Source organism: Oncorhynchus gorbuscha, linkage group LG15 (assembly GCF_021184085.1).
Source record: "Oncorhynchus gorbuscha isolate QuinsamMale2020 ecotype Even-year linkage group LG15, OgorEven_v1.0, whole genome shotgun sequence".
In the NCBI taxonomy this organism is placed as follows: Eukaryota; Metazoa; Chordata; class Actinopteri; order Salmoniformes; family Salmonidae; genus Oncorhynchus; species Oncorhynchus gorbuscha.
Window position 1 is genome coordinate 75,820,803 of NC_060187.1, and position 16,849 is coordinate 75,837,651.

Genomic DNA, 16,849 nt, shown 5'->3' on the forward strand with positions numbered 1-16,849 from the left:
AGAGGGAAAATAATTACAATTTAGCATTAATACAATACGGTAAGCTGCTCAGACAGCTGATGCTTAAAGTTAGTTTGCAATTCGTTCCAGTCATTGGCAGCAGAGAACTGGAGGGAAAGGCAGCCAAAGGAAGTGTTGACATTGGGGATGACCAGTGCAATGTACCTGCTGGAGCGCGTGCTAAGGGTGGGTGTTGCTATGGTGACCAGTGAGCTGAGATAAGGTGGGGCTTTACCTAGCAAAGACTTATAGATGACCTGGAGCCAGTGGGTTTGGCAACGGATATGTAGTGAGGGCCAGCCAACGAGAGCATACAGGTCACGGTGGTGGGTAGTATATGGGGCTTTAGTGATAAAACGGATGGCACTGTGATAGACTAAATCCAGTTTGCTGAGTAGAGTGTTGGGGGCTATTTTGTAAATGACATCACCGAAGTCAAGGATCGGTAGGATAGTCAGTTTTACGATGTTATGTTTTGGCGGCAAGAGTGAAGGAGACTTTGTTGCGAAATTGGAAGCCGATTCTAGATTTAATTTTGGATTGGAGATGCTTAATGTGAGTCTGGAAGGAGAGTTTACAGTCTAACCAGACAGGTTAGACTAGGTCAGAACCATCCAGAGTAGTGATGCTAGTCGGGCAGGAGGGTGCGGGCAGCAATTGGTTGAAGAGCATGCACTTAGTTTTACTAGCATTTAAAAGCAGTTGGAGGCCACGAAGGAGTGTTTTATGGCGTTGAAGCTCGTTTGGAGGTTAGTTAGCACAGTGTCCAAAGGGCCAGATGTATACAGAATGGTGTCGTAAGAGAATCACCAGCAGCTAGAGCGACATCATTGATATATACAGAGAAAAGAGTCGGCCTGAGAATTGAGCCCTGAGGCACCCCCATAGACACTGCCAGAGGTCCGGACAACAGGCCCTTCAATTTGAGACACTGAACTCTATCTGAGAAATAGTTGGTGAACCAGGCGAGGCAGTCATAAGAATAAGAATGCGGTGAGTGACAGAGTCGAAAGCTTTGGTCAGGTCGATGAAGACGGCTGCACAGTACTGTCTTTTATCAATGGCGGTTATGATATCGTTTAGGACCTTGAGCGTGGCTGAGGTGCCCCCATGACCTGCTTGGAAACCAGATTGCATAGTGGAGAAGGTACAGTGGGTTTTGAAATGGTTGGTGATCTGTTTATTAACTTGGCATTCAAAGATATTAGAAAGACAGGGCAGGATGGCTATAGGTCTATAACAGTTTGGGTCTAAGGTATCTCCCCCTTTGAAGTGGGAGATGACCACGGCAGCTTTCCAATCTTTGGGGATCTCAGACGATACGAAAGAGAGGTTGAATAGGCTAGTAATAGGATTATCTGTACTCAAGGTAGCATCCATATTAATGTAGAAGTGTTCGGGAACATCGTATTTACAATAAAACTGACTTGACTCCAAAATGACAAAATACATTATTTACCATTCGCACAACATCATCCGAAACACAACCAAAACAAACTGCAAATGCATCCAAGAAGTTTGTAGAGTCATGAGCTTGATGTAGTCATTGTGTGCTAGGAGTATGGGACCAAACTTTTGATTAAATTAAATACACTATAAGTGATGGGGTGACTAGATGCAAAAAGTGCATTCATTTCTAAACGGTAAAACAGAGATGTATGAAAGCACGCTAAAATAAAAGGTGAAAGTCTGTACTGTTGCCTCATACACTACATGACCAAATGTATGTGGACACCTGCTTTTGTTGCCTGCCATTTGCAGCTGAGCCATTGTTGCCCCTAGAGGTTTCCACTTCACAATAACAGCACTTACAGTTGACCGGGACAGCTCTAGCAGGGCAGAAATTTGACGAACTGATTTGTTGGAAAGGTGGCATCCTATGACGGTGCCACGTTAAAGGTCACTGAGCTCTTCGGTAGGAGCAATTCTACTGCAAATGTTTGTCTATGGAGATTGCATGGCGGTGTGCTTGATTTTATAAATCTGTCAGCAACGGGTGTTGCTGAGCCAAATCCACTCATTTGAAGGGGTGTCCACATACGTTTGGCCATGTAGTGTATAAAACATTTGTTCTCAAATCCAAAATGTTTGAGTATAGAGCCAAATGAACATTTGTATCTTCACTGCCCAAATAAATACGTTGGGGACTGTACACCTAACTGATGATTAACCAGTAGCTGGCAAACTGAATGTGACAGACATTTAGCCTTTTGAAGTGGCATGTGGCACATAAGGACATGTACCCATGGTTGGCCATATGCAGTATCAAAAGGACCACGGCTACTTAACAGCCTGTGCTCATCCCACAAGGTCTATTCACTTTCCAATGCTGCATCTTACAGAACAACCAATTATTCTGTTGAATGTACTGATTGCAAATCATCATTCTGTCTGGTTCTATTCAAATGTTACTCATAGAGCCTTCCTTATCTCTGTAACTATTCTTTAGTACACTTAGTATGCCCTTGAATATAGGCCAGGAGCTGTGAGAGAAATGGCCACCTGTGATGTTAGAACTAGTACCTGAAAAGTACAACAACCTTTTTCCCCCACTTCTTTGAGGTGTTGCAAGAGGTCTCAATGATCCTACCACTCTGACAATCTGGCCAACAGCACAACTGTTTCAACATTAAACACTTTCTGTCCAAAGTCCCAAGGTTGAGACAGCTGCAGCTGTGACTTATTCCAATAACAAAATGTCTCAAACGCCATGATGAAATTGGTGTGAGGAATGGGATAAACGCATGCTCTGAGTACCTGGTAGAATATAAGGGGAGTTTGTGATAAGATGAGGCATGATGGGGCAGGAGAGTTTGGGGTGGGGCATCAGGCACGAGAGACTTGGAAAGGGGGCAGGACAGGGTGGAGGGATATCAGTTGAGATGAAGGTATAAATGTAGAGAATCGCAGAGTGCACATGTCCAGTCTGGTGAATGAAGACTTGTCTCAGCAGCACGATGATTGGCCTGATTGTACTCACACTCCTGGGGGCTGCAGGTAACAAACACACACATTGAGACTCGCATAGAGACTTGCATAGAGACACGCGTAGAGACACGCATAGAGACACACATAGAAACACACGTAGAGACACACATAGAGACTCGCATAGAGACTCACATAGAAACACACATAGAGACTCACATAGAAACACACATAGAAACACACATAGAGACTCACATAGAGACACACATAGAGACACGTGTAGAGACTCGCATAGAGACACACATAGAGACTCGCATAGAGACACGCATAGAGACACACATAGAAACACACGTAGAGACACGTGTAGAGACTTGCATAGAGACTCGCATAGAGACTCGCATAGAGACACACGTAGAAACACACGTAGAGACACGTGTAGAGACTCGCATAGAGACACACATAGAGAGTCACATAGAGACTCACATAGAGACACACATAGAGACTCACATAGAGACACGCATAGAGACACACATAGAAACACACAGAGACACACATAGAGACACACATAGAAACACACGTAGAGACACGTGTAGAGACTCGCATAGAGACTCGCATAGAGACTCGCATAGAGACTCGCATAGAGACATACATAGAGACACACATAGGGACTCGCATAGGGACTCGCATAGACACACATAGGGACTCGCATAGGGACTCGCATAGAGACACGCGTAGAGACACACATAGAGACTCACATAGAGACACGCATAGAGACACACATAGAAACACACATAGAGACACGCATAGAGACTCACATAGAAACACACATAGAAACACACGTAGAGACACGCATAGAGACACACATAGAAACACACATAGAGACACACATAGAGACACACATAGAAACACACGTAGAGACTCGCGTAGAGACTCGACATAGAGACTCGCATAGAGACTCGCATAGAGACACGCATAGAGACACGCGTAGAGACACGCGTAGAGACTCGCATAGGGACTCGCATAGAGACACATGTAGAGACACACATAGAGACACATGTAGAGACACGCATAGAGACACACATAGAGACTCGCATAGGGACTCGCATAGAGACACATGTAGAGACACGCATAGAGACACACATAGAGACTCGCATAAAGACACATGTAGAGACACGCATAGAGACACATGCATAGAGACACGCATAGAGACACACATAGAGACTCGCATAGGGACTCGCATAGAGACACATGTAGAGACACGCATAGAGACACGTGTAGAGACACGCATAGAGACACACATAGAGACACGTGTAGAGACACGTATAGAGACACATGTAGAGACATGCATAGAGACTCGCATAGGGACTCGCATAGAGACACATGTAGAGACATGCATAGAGACACGTGTAGAGACACGCATAGAGACACACATAGAGACTCGCATAAAGACACATGTAGAGACATGCATAGAGACTCGCATAGGGACTCGCATAGAGACATGCATAGAGACACACATAGAGACTCGCATAGGGACTCGCATAGAGACACATGTAGAGACACGCATAGAGACACGTGTAGAGACATGCATAGAGACACACATAGAGACTCGCATAGAGACACACGTAGAGACACACATAGAGACACACGTAGAGACACGCATAGAGACACGCGTAGAGACTCGCATAGAGACTCACATAGAGACTCACATAGAGACACACATAGAGACTCGCGTAGAGACACACAGAGACGCATAGAGACACGCATAGAGACTCGCATAGAGACTCACATAGAGACTCGCATAGAGACTCACATAGAGACACGCATAGAGACACACATAGAGACTCGCATAGAGACACACATAGAGACACACATAGAGACTCACATAGAGACACACATAGAGACTAGCATAGAGACTCGCATAGAGACTCACATAGAGACTCGCATAGAGACTCACATAGAGACACACATAGAGACTCGCATAGGGACTCGCATAGAGACACATGTAGAGACACGCATAGAGACACGTGTAGAGACACGCATAGAGACACACATAGAGACTCGCATAAAGACACATGTAGAGACACGCATAGAGACACACATAGAGACACACATAGAGACTTGCATAGGGACTCGCATAGAGACACATGTAGAGACACGCATAGAGACACGTGTAGAGACACGCATAGAGACACACATAGAGACTCGCATAAAGACACATGTAGAGACACGCATAGAGACACACATAGAGACTCGCATAGAGACACGTGTAGAGACACGCATAGAGACACACATAGAGATTCGCATAAAGACACATGTAGAGACACGCATAGAGACACACAGAGACGCGCATAGAGACACGCATAGAGACACGCGTAGAGACACGCGTAGAGACACTTGTAGAGACACCCATAGAGACATAGAGACACGCGTAGAGACACGCGTAGAGACACATGTAGAGACACGCATAGAGACACGTGTAGAGACACGCATAGAGACACACATAGAGACACACATAAAGACACACATAGAGACACGCGTAGAGACAAGCGTAGAGACACGCGTAGAGACACACATAGAGACTCGCATAGAGACACATGTAGAGACACGCATAGAGACACGCATAGAGACACACATAGAGACTCGCATAAAGACACATGTAGAGACACGCATAGAGACACACATAGAGACACACATAGAGACTCGCATAGGGACTCGCATAGAGACACGTGTAGAGACACGCATAGAGACACACATAGAGACTCGCATAAAGACACATGTAGAGACACACATAGAGACTCGCATAGAGACACGTGTAGAGACACGCATAGAGACACACATAGAGATTCGCATAAAGACACATGTAGAGACACGCATAGAGACACACAGAGACGCGCATAGAGACACGCGTAGAGACACGCATAGAGACACACATAGAGACACATAGAGACACGCATAGAGACACACATAGAGACACACATAGAGACTCGCATAAAGACACATGTAGAGACATGCATAGAGACACACATAGAGACTCGCATAGAGACTCGCATAGAGACACGCATAGAGACACACATAGAGACTCGCATAGAGACACGCATAGAGACACACATAGAGACACACATAGAGACACGCATAGAGACACACATAGAGACACATAGAGACACGCATAGAGACACACATAGAGACACACATAGAGACTCGCATAAAGACACATGTAGAGACATGCATAGAGACACACATAGAGACTCGCATAAAGACATGCATAGAGACACACAGAGACTTGCATAAAGACACATGTAGAGACACGCATAGAGACTCACATAGAGACTCACATAGAGACACGCGTAGAGACACACATAGAGACTCGCATAGAGACACTCATAGAGACACATGTAGAGACACGCATAGAGACACGCATAGAGACACACATAGAGACACACATAGAGACACACATAGAGACACGCATAGAGACACACATAGAGACACACATAGAGACACGGATAGAGACACACATAGAGACACACATAGAGACACACATAGAGACACGCATAGAGACACACATAGAGACTCGCATAGAGACACGCATAGAGAAACACATAGAGACTCGCATAAAGACACATGTAGAGACACGCATAGAGACACACATAGAGACTCGCATAGAGACACGCATAGAGACACACATAGAGACTCGCATAAAGACACATGTAGAGACATGCATAGAGACTCACATAGAGACTCACATAGAGACACACATAGAGACACGCATAGAGACTCGCGTAGAGACACACATAGAGACTCGCATAGAGACACACATAGAGACTCGCATAGATACTCACATAAAGACACATGTAGAGACACGCATAGAGACACATGTAGAGACACGCATAGAGACACACATAGAGACTCGCATAGAGACACGCATAGAGACACACATAGAGACACACATAGAGACACACATAGAGACTCGCATAGAGACACACATAGAGACACACAAAGAGACACACATAGAGACTTGCATAAAGACACATGTAGAGACATGCATAGAGACACACATAGAGACTCGCATAAAGACACATGTAGAGACATGCATAGAGACACACATAGAGACTCGCATAAAGACACGCATAGAGACACACAGAGACTCGCATAAAGACACATGTAGAGACACGCATAGAGACTCACATAGAGACTCGCATAGAGACACATGTAGAGACACACATAGAGACTCACATAGAGACACATGTAGAGACACACAGAGACTCGCATAGAGACACGCATAGAGACACACATAGAGACACACATAGAGACTCGCATAGAGACACACATAGAGACTCGCATAGAGACACAAATAGAGACTCGCATAGATACTCACATAAAGACACATGTAGAGACACGCATAGAGACACGCATAGAAACACATAGAGACACACATAGAGACACACATAGAGACACACATAGAGACTCGCATAGAGACTCGCATAGAGACACGCATAGAGACACACATAGAGACTCACATAGTGACACGCATAGAGACACACATAGAGACTTGCATAAAGACACATGTAGAGACATGCATAGAGACTCACATAGAGACTCACATAGAGACACACATAGAGACACGAATAGAGACTCGTGTAGAGACACACATAGAGACTCGCATAGAGACACACATAGAGACTCGCATAAAGACACATGTAGAGACACGCAAAGAGACACATGTAGAGACACGCATAGAGACACGCATAGAGACACACATAGAGACTCGCATAGAGACACTCATAGAGACACATGTAGAGACACGCATAGAGACACGCATAGAGACACACATAGAGACACACATAGAGACACACATAGAGACACACATAGAGACTCACATAGAGACACGCATAGAGTCACACATAGAGACACACATAGAGACACGCATAGAGACACACATAGAGACACACATAGAGACTCGCATAGAGACACACATAGAGACACACATAGAGACACACATAGAGACACGCATAGAGACACACATAGAGACTCGCATAGAGACACGCATAGAGACACACATAGAGACTCGCATAAAGACACATGTAGAGACATGCATAGAGACTCACATAGAGACTCACAGAGACACACATAGAGACACGCATAGAGACTCGCATAGAGACACACATAGAGACTCGCATAGAGACACACATAGAGACTCGCATAGATACTCACATAAAGACACATGTAGAGACACGCATAGAGACACATGTAGAGACACGCATAGAGACACGCATAGAGACACACATAGAGACTCGCATAGAGACACGCATAGGGACACACATAGAGACACACATAGAGACACACATAGAGACTCGCATAGAGACACACATAGAGACTTGCATAAAGACACATGTAGAGACATGCATAGAGACTCACATAGAGACTCACATAGAGACACACATAGAGACACGAATAGAGACTCGTGTAGAGACACACATAGAGACTCGCATAGAGACACACATAGAGACTCGCATAAAGACACATGTAGAGACACACAAAGAGACACACATAGAGACTTGCATAAAGACACATGTAGAGACATGCATAGAGACACACATAGAGACTCGCATAAAGACACATGTAGAGACATGCATAGAGACACACATAGAGACTCGCATAAAGACAAGCATAGAGACACACAGAGACTCGCATAAAGACACATGTAGAGACACGCATAGAGACTCACATAGAGACACGCGTAGAGACACACATAGAGACTCGCATAGAGACACATGTAGAGACACACATAGAGACTCACATAGAGACACATGTAGAGACACACAGAGACTCGCATAGAGACACGCATAGAGACACACATAGAGACACACATAGAGATTCGCATAGAGACACACATAGAGACACACATAGAGACACGCATAGAGACACACATAGAGACTCGCATAGATACTCACATAAAGACACATGTAGAGACACGCATAGAGACACATGTAGAGACACGCATAGAGACACGCATAGAAACACATAGAGACACACATAGAGACACACATAGAGACACACATAGAGACTCGCATAGAGACTCGCATAGAGACACGCATAGAGACACACATAGAGACTCACATAGTGACACGCATAGAGACACACATAGAGACTTGCATAAAGACACATGTAGAGACATGCATAGAGACTCACATAGAGACTCACATAGAGACACACATAGAGACACGAATAGAGACTCGTGTAGAGACACACATAGAGACTCGCATAGAGACACACATAGAGACTCGCATAAAGACACATGTAGAGACACGCAAAGAGACACATGTAGAGACACGCATAGAGACACGCATAGAGACACACATAGAGACTCGCATAGAGACACTCATAGAGACACATGTAGAGACACGCATAGAGACACGCATAGAGACACACATAGAGACACACATAGAGACACACATAGAGACACACATAGAGACTCGCATAGAGACACGCATAGAGTCACACATAGAGACACACATAGAGACACGCATAGAGACACACATAGAGACACACATAGAGACTCGCATAGAGACACACATAGAGACACACATAGAGACACACATAGAGACACGCATAGAGACACACATAGAGACTCGCATAGAGACACGCATAGAGACACACATAGAGACTCGCATAAAGACACATGTAGAGACATGCATAGAGACTCACATAGAGACTCACAGAGACACACATAGAGACACGCATAGAGACTCGCATAGAGACACACATAGAGACTCGCATAGATAGAGACACACATAGAGACTCGCATAGATACTCACATAAAGACACATGTAGAGACACGCATAGAGACACATGTAGAGACACGCATAGAGACACGCATAGAGACACACATAGAGACTCGCATAGAGACACGCATAGGGACACACATAGAGACACACATAGAGACACACATAGAGACTCGCATAGAGACACACATAGAGACTTGCATAAAGACACATGTAGAGACATGCATAGAGACTCACATAGAGACTCACATAGAGACACACATAGAGACACGAATAGAGACTCGTGTAGAGACACACATAGAGACTCGCATAGAGACACACATAGAGACTCGCATAAAGACACATGTAGAGACACACAAAGAGACACACATAGAGACTTGCATAAAGACACATGTAGAGACATGCATAGAGACACACATAGAGACTCGCATAAAGACACATGTAGAGACATGCATAGAGACACACATAGAGACTCGCATAAAGACAAGCATAGAGACACACAGAGACTCGCATAAAGACACATGTAGAGACACGCATAGAGACTCACATAGAGACACGCGTAGAGACACACATAGAGACGCATAGAGACACATGTAGAGACACACATAGAGACTCACATAGAGACACATGTAGAGACACAGAGACTCGCATAGAGACACGCATAGAGACACACATAGAGACACACATAGAGATTCGCATAGAGACACACATAGAGACACACATAGAGACACGCATAGAGACACACATAGAGACTCGCATAGAGACACATAAAGACACATGTAGAGACGCATAGAGACACATGTAGAGACACGCATAGAGACACACATAGAGACACACATAGAGACTCGCATAGAGACACGCATAGAGACACACATAGAGACACACATAGAGACTCGCATAGAGACACACATAGAGACTCGCATAGAGACTCGCATAGAGACACGCATAGAGACACACATAGAGAGACACGCATAGAGACACACATAGAGACTTGCATAAAGACACATGTAGAGACATGCATAGAGACTCACATAGAGACTCACATAGAGACACACATAGAGACACGCATAGAGACTCGCGTAGAGACACACATAGAGACTCGCATAGAGACACACATAGAGACTCGCATAAAGACACATGTAGAGACACATAGAGACACATGTAGAGACACGCATAGAGACACATAGAGACACACATAGAGACTCGCATAGAGACTCGCATAGAGACATAGAGACACACATAGAGACACACATAGAGACTCGCATAGAGACACGCATAGAGACACGCATAGAGACACGCATAGAGACACGCATAGAGACACACATAGAGACACACATAGAGACACGCATAGAGACTCGCATAGAGACACACATAGAGACACACATAGAGACACACATAGAGACACACATAGAGACTCGCATAAAGACACATGTAGAGACATGCATAGAGACACACATAGAGACTCGCATAGAGACTCACATAAAGACACATGTAGAGACACACATAGAGACACATGTAGAGACACGCATAGAGACACGCATAGAGACTCGCATAGAGACACGCATAGAGACACACATAGAGACACACATAGAGACTTGCATAGAGACACACATAGAGACACACATAGAGACACGCATAGAGACTCGCATAGAGACACACATAGAGACTCGCATAGAGACACGCATAGAGACACGCATAGAGACTCGCGTAGAGACACACATAGAGACTTGCATAGAGACACACATAGAGACTCGCATAGAGACTCACATAAAGACACATGTAGAGACACACATAGAGACACATGTAGAGACACGCATAGAGACACGCAGAGAGACACACATAGAGACACGCATAGAGACACACATAGAGACACACATAGAGACTTGCATAGAGACACACATAGAGACACACATAGAGACACACAGAGACACGCATAGAGACACACATAGAGACTCTCATAGAGACACGCATAGAGACACGCATAGAGACACACAAAGAGACGTGCATAAAGACACATGTAGAGACATGCATAGAGACACACATAGAGACTCGCATAAAGACACATGTAGAGACATGCATAGAGACACACTTAGAGACATAAAGACACATGTAGAGACATGCATAGAGACACACATAGAGGCTCGCATAAAGACACGCATAGAGACACACAGAGACTCGCATAAAGACACATGTAGAGACACGCATAGAGACTCACATAGAGACTCACATAGAGACTCACATAGAGACACGCGTAGAGACACACATAGAGACTCGCATAGAGACACATGTAGAGACACACATAGAGACTCGCATAGAGACACATGTAGAGACACACATAGAGACTCACATAGAGACACGCGTAGAGACACGGGTAGAGACACGGGTAGAGACACGCGTAGAGACTCGCGTAGAGACACACATAGAGACTCGCGGAGATACTCACATAAAGACACATGTAGAGACACGCATAGAGACACGCATAGAAACACATAGAGACACACATAGAGACTCGCATAGAGACACGCATAGAGACACACATAGAGACTCGCATAAAGACACATGTAGAGACATGCATAGAGACTCACATAGAGACTCACAGAGACACACATAGAGACACGCATAGAGACTCGCGTAGAGACACACATAGAGACTCGCATAGAGACACACATAGAGACTCGCATAGATACTCACATAAAGACACATGTAGAGACACGCATAGAGACACATGTAGAGACACGCATAGAGACACGCATAGAGACACACATAGAGACTCGCATAGAGACACGCATAGGGACACACATAGAGACACACATAGAGACACACATAGAGACTCGCATAGAGACACACATAGAGACACACAAAGAGACACACATAGAGACTTGCATAAAGACACATGTAGAGACATGCATAGAGACACACATAGAGACTCGCATAAAGACACATGTAGAGACATGCATAGAGACACACATAGAGACTCGCATAAAGACAAGCATAGAGACACACAGAGACTCGCATAAAGACACATGTAGAGACACGCATAGAGACTCACATAGAGACTCACATAGAGACACGCGTAGAGACACACATAGAGACTCGCATAGAGACACATGTAGAGACACACATAGAGACTCACATAGAGACACATGTAGAGACACACAGAGACTCGCATAGAGACACGCATAGAGACACACATAGAGACACACATAGAGACTCGCATAGAGACACACATAGAGACACACATAGAGACACGCATAGAGACACACATAGAGACTCGCATAGATACTCACATAAAGACACATGTAGAGACACGCATAGAGACACATGTAGAGACACGCATAGAGACACACATAGAGACACACATAGAGACTCGCATAGAGACACGCATAGAAACACATAGAGACACACATAGAGACACACATAGAGACTCGCATAGATACTCACATAAAGACACATGTAGAGACATGCATAGAGACACACATAGAGACTCGCATAGTGACACGCATAGAAACACATAGAGACACACATAGAGACACACATAGAGACACACATAGAGACTCGCATAGAGACTCGCATAGAGACACGCATAGAGACACACATAGAGACTCACATAGTGACACGCATAGAGACACACATAGAGACTTGCATAAAGACACATGTAGAGACATGCATAGAGACTCACATAGAGACTCACATAGAGACACACATAGAGACACGCATAGAGACTCGCGTAGAGACACACATAGAGACTCGCATAGAGACACACATAGAGACTCGCATAAAGACACATGTAGAGACACGCATAGAGACACATGTAGAGACACGCATAGAGACACGCATAGAGACACACATAGAGACTCACATAGAGACTCGCATAGAGACACACATAGAGACACACATAGAGACTCGCATAGAGACACGCATAGAGACACGCATAGAGACACGCATAGAGACACGCATAGAGACACACATAGAGACACACATAGAGACTCACATAGAGACACACATAGAGACACACATAGAGACACGCATAGAGACTCGCATAGAGAAACACATAGAGACTCGCATAGAGACACGCATAGAGACACACATAGAGACTTGCATAAAGACACATGTAGAGACATGCATAGAGTAGAGACTCACATAGAGACACACATAGAGACACGCATATAGAGACACACATAGAGACACACATAGAGACACGCATAGAGACATAAAGACACATAGAGACACACATAGAGACTTGCATAGAGACACACATAGAGACACACATAGAGACACACATAGAGACACACATAGAGACTTGCATAGAGACACACATAGAGACTCTCATAGAGACACACAGAGACACGCATAGAGACACACATAGAGACTCTCATAAAGACACATGTAGAGACATGCATAGAGACACACAAAGAGACGTGCATAAAGACACATGTAGAGACATGCATAGAGACACACATAGAGACTCGCATAAAGACACATGTAGAGACATGCATAGAGACACACATAGAGGCTCGCATAAAGACACGCATAGAGACACACAGAGACTCGCATAAAGACACATGTAGAGACACGCATAGAGACTCACATAGAGACTCACATAGAGACTCACATAGAGACACGCGTAGAGACACACATAGAGACTCGCATAGAGACACATGTAGAGACACACATAGAGACTCGCATAGAGACACATGTAGAGACACACATAGAGACTCACATAGAGACACGCGTAGAGACACGGGTAGAGACACGCGTAGAGACTCGCGTAGAGACACACATAGAGACTCGCGTAGAGACTCCCGTAGAGACTCGGGTAGAGACACGTGGTAGAAACTCGTGGTAGAGACACGCGTAGAGACATGTGGTAGAGACACGTGGTAGAGACTTGTGGTAGAGACACGCATACGCAGAGAGACACGCATAGAGACCCGCGTAGAGACCCGCGTAGAGACCCGCGTAGAGACCCGCGTAGAGACCCACGTAGAGACACGCGTAGAGACACGCGTAGAGACACGCGTAGAGACACGCGTAGAGACACGGGTAGAGACTCGTGTAGAGACACGCGGTAGAAACACGTGGTAGAGACACGTGGTAGAGACACGCGTAGAGACACGCGTAGAGACACGTGGTAGAGACTCGTGGTAGAGACACGCATACGCAGAGAGACCCGCGTAGAGGCCCGCGTAGAGGCCCGCGTAGAGGCCCGCGTAGAGACCCGCGTAGAGACCCGCGTAGAGACACGCGTAGAGACACGCGTAGAGACACACATGTTTTACAGACAATGTGGACATCAGCTTAATGTTCTCCTTTTGCCAATCTTGTATAATATAATATTATCTCTAACCTCTGCATCTTTCTGTCTTCTGTTACCTTCTGTCATGCTTTCTGAACACGACTCCCTTCTCCATCCTACTCTTTCTCTTCTGACCCTCCCTCTCCCTTCCACTCCTTCCCTCCCTCAGCGGCAGCTCCTATGGATGACAGGATCGTGGGGGGTTATGAGTGTGAGGCTCATTCCCAGCCCTGGCAAGCCTCTCTTAACATCGGCTACCACTTCTGTGGCGGCTCCCTCATTAATGACCAGTGGATCATCTCTGCCGCCCACTGCTGGATGAAGTGAGTACTGCAGGGTCACTGTCAACCATCTTTTCCCTTCACTGTGCCTCCCAAAGGCCTCTTCATGTAAAGGTTTCTATTTTTTTCTCCTCTCCCTTCTCCAATTTTCCATCTGTCTTCACTTTCTGTCTTCCCCTCTCTCCTTCTTGTCTTCTCTGCTTTCCTCTCTCCACTTCTTCACCTTCATCCCTTTCTGCTTTCCTTAATAAATCATGTCCTCTCTCTCTCTCTCCCTCACTCTCTCACTCTCTCACTTTCTCCTTCTCGCTCTCTCTCTCTCTCCCTCTCTCTCCCTCTCTCTCCCTCCCTCCAGTCCTTGGAGTCAGCTTGCTATCCTGGGTGACCACCACATCTGGGAGCATGAGGGAACGGAGCAGTACATGTCTGTGGACGCCATCTACTGGCACCAGAGCTATGACTACCAGACCCTGGACCACGACATTATGCTGTTGAAGCTGGCCCACCCTGTCACTCTCAACAAGTTTGTCAAGCCCATCGCCCTGCCCACAGCCTGCCCCAAGGCCGGGGACATGTGTGTGGTGTCTGGATGGGGAAACATCTACACCGACTCTGGTATTTATGTAGATGGGTTGTAGTATGGGATGGGGTGGAATGAGGATGAGATTGGGATGAGAAAATATGGGTTATTGAATGTAATCAACTAAAAATACTTTTTCTTGAAACTATAGCTCACGCTAGGTCTACATTTTGATGGGAAATCAGCAAGTCAATTTACTTCAGAGGGTAGCTACTTCTAAGAACACCACTTACTGTATACCCCCCCCCCCTCTCTCCCCCCAACCTTCTCTCTCTCTCTCTCTGTCTCTCCCTCTCTCCCCAACTGTGTGTCTCTCTCTCTCTCTCTCTCTTTCTCTGTCTCTCATCGGTCTCTCTGTCTCTCTCTCTCTGGCAGTGTTCAACCCATTTAACCTGCAGTGTGTGGACATCCCCATCCTGTCTAAGAAGGCCTGTGAGGAGTCCTACCCTGGCCAGATTACTGATACCATGGTGTGTGCCGGATACCTGGAGGGAGGCAAGGACGCCTGTCAGGTATGGAGAATACCCTGCAACCTCACAAACAGAACATTTCATTTGTTTCTTTATTCATTTATATATTAATTCATTATCGATGTTCTTCTCTCCCTCTGTTTCTGTCTCAGGGTGACCGCTGAGGGAGGGAAGGAGTGGAAGGGAGAGGGAGGGTCCCCTGGTATGTAACGGAGAGCTGCATGGCATCGTGTCCTGGGGTGTTGGCTGTGTCCACAGCTGTAAAACTATCCTGGTGTCTACACCAAGGTCTGTGCCCTGCTGCCCTGGATCACAGAGATCATCACCAACTACTAGCCTGTACCCTCCACACCAGACTAGAGAGAGAGAGCGAGAGAGAGCGAGAGAGAGAGAGAGAGAGAGAGAGAGAGAGAGAGAGAGAGAGAGAGAGAGAGAGAGAGAGAAGAAGAAGAAGATGAAGTAGAGGGAGATAGAAGGCTGATGTTGTTACATGCAGGAAGACAAAGAGACATCTAGTC

At 45.6% G+C, this 16,849-nt stretch overlaps 1 protein-coding gene across 1 annotated transcript; it reads left to right on the forward strand.

Annotated features, from left to right (window-relative positions):
- Nucleotides 1-2,838: 2,838 nt before the first annotated feature.
- On the forward strand, nucleotides 2,839-16,488 carry LOC123997328 (anionic trypsin-1-like). Its single transcript, XM_046301469.1, has 5 exons — nucleotides 2,839-2,997; nucleotides 15,170-15,323; nucleotides 15,637-15,896; nucleotides 16,237-16,389; nucleotides 16,484-16,488. Exons 1-5 carry the CDS (start codon nucleotides 2,934-2,936, stop codon nucleotides 16,486-16,488), a joined length of 636 nt encoding a protein of 211 aa, XP_046157425.1. The 5' UTR covers nucleotides 2,839-2,933.
- Nucleotides 16,489-16,849: the final 361 nt, after the last annotated feature.

Excerpts from the sequence above, each read along its gene's own strand:
- LOC123997328 (XM_046301469.1), top strand. The coding sequence starts at position 2,934 with ATGAAGACTTGTCTCAGCAGCACGATGATTGGCCTGATTGTACTCACA. Across the intron at positions 2,998-15,169 it reads CACACTCCTGGGGGCTGCAG|CGGCAGCTCCTATGGATGAC; the intron begins GTAACAAACACA and ends TCCCTCCCTCAG. Across the intron at positions 15,897-16,236 it reads AAACATCTACACCGACTCTG|TGTTCAACCCATTTAACCTG; the intron begins GTATTTATGTAG and ends TCTCTCTGGCAG.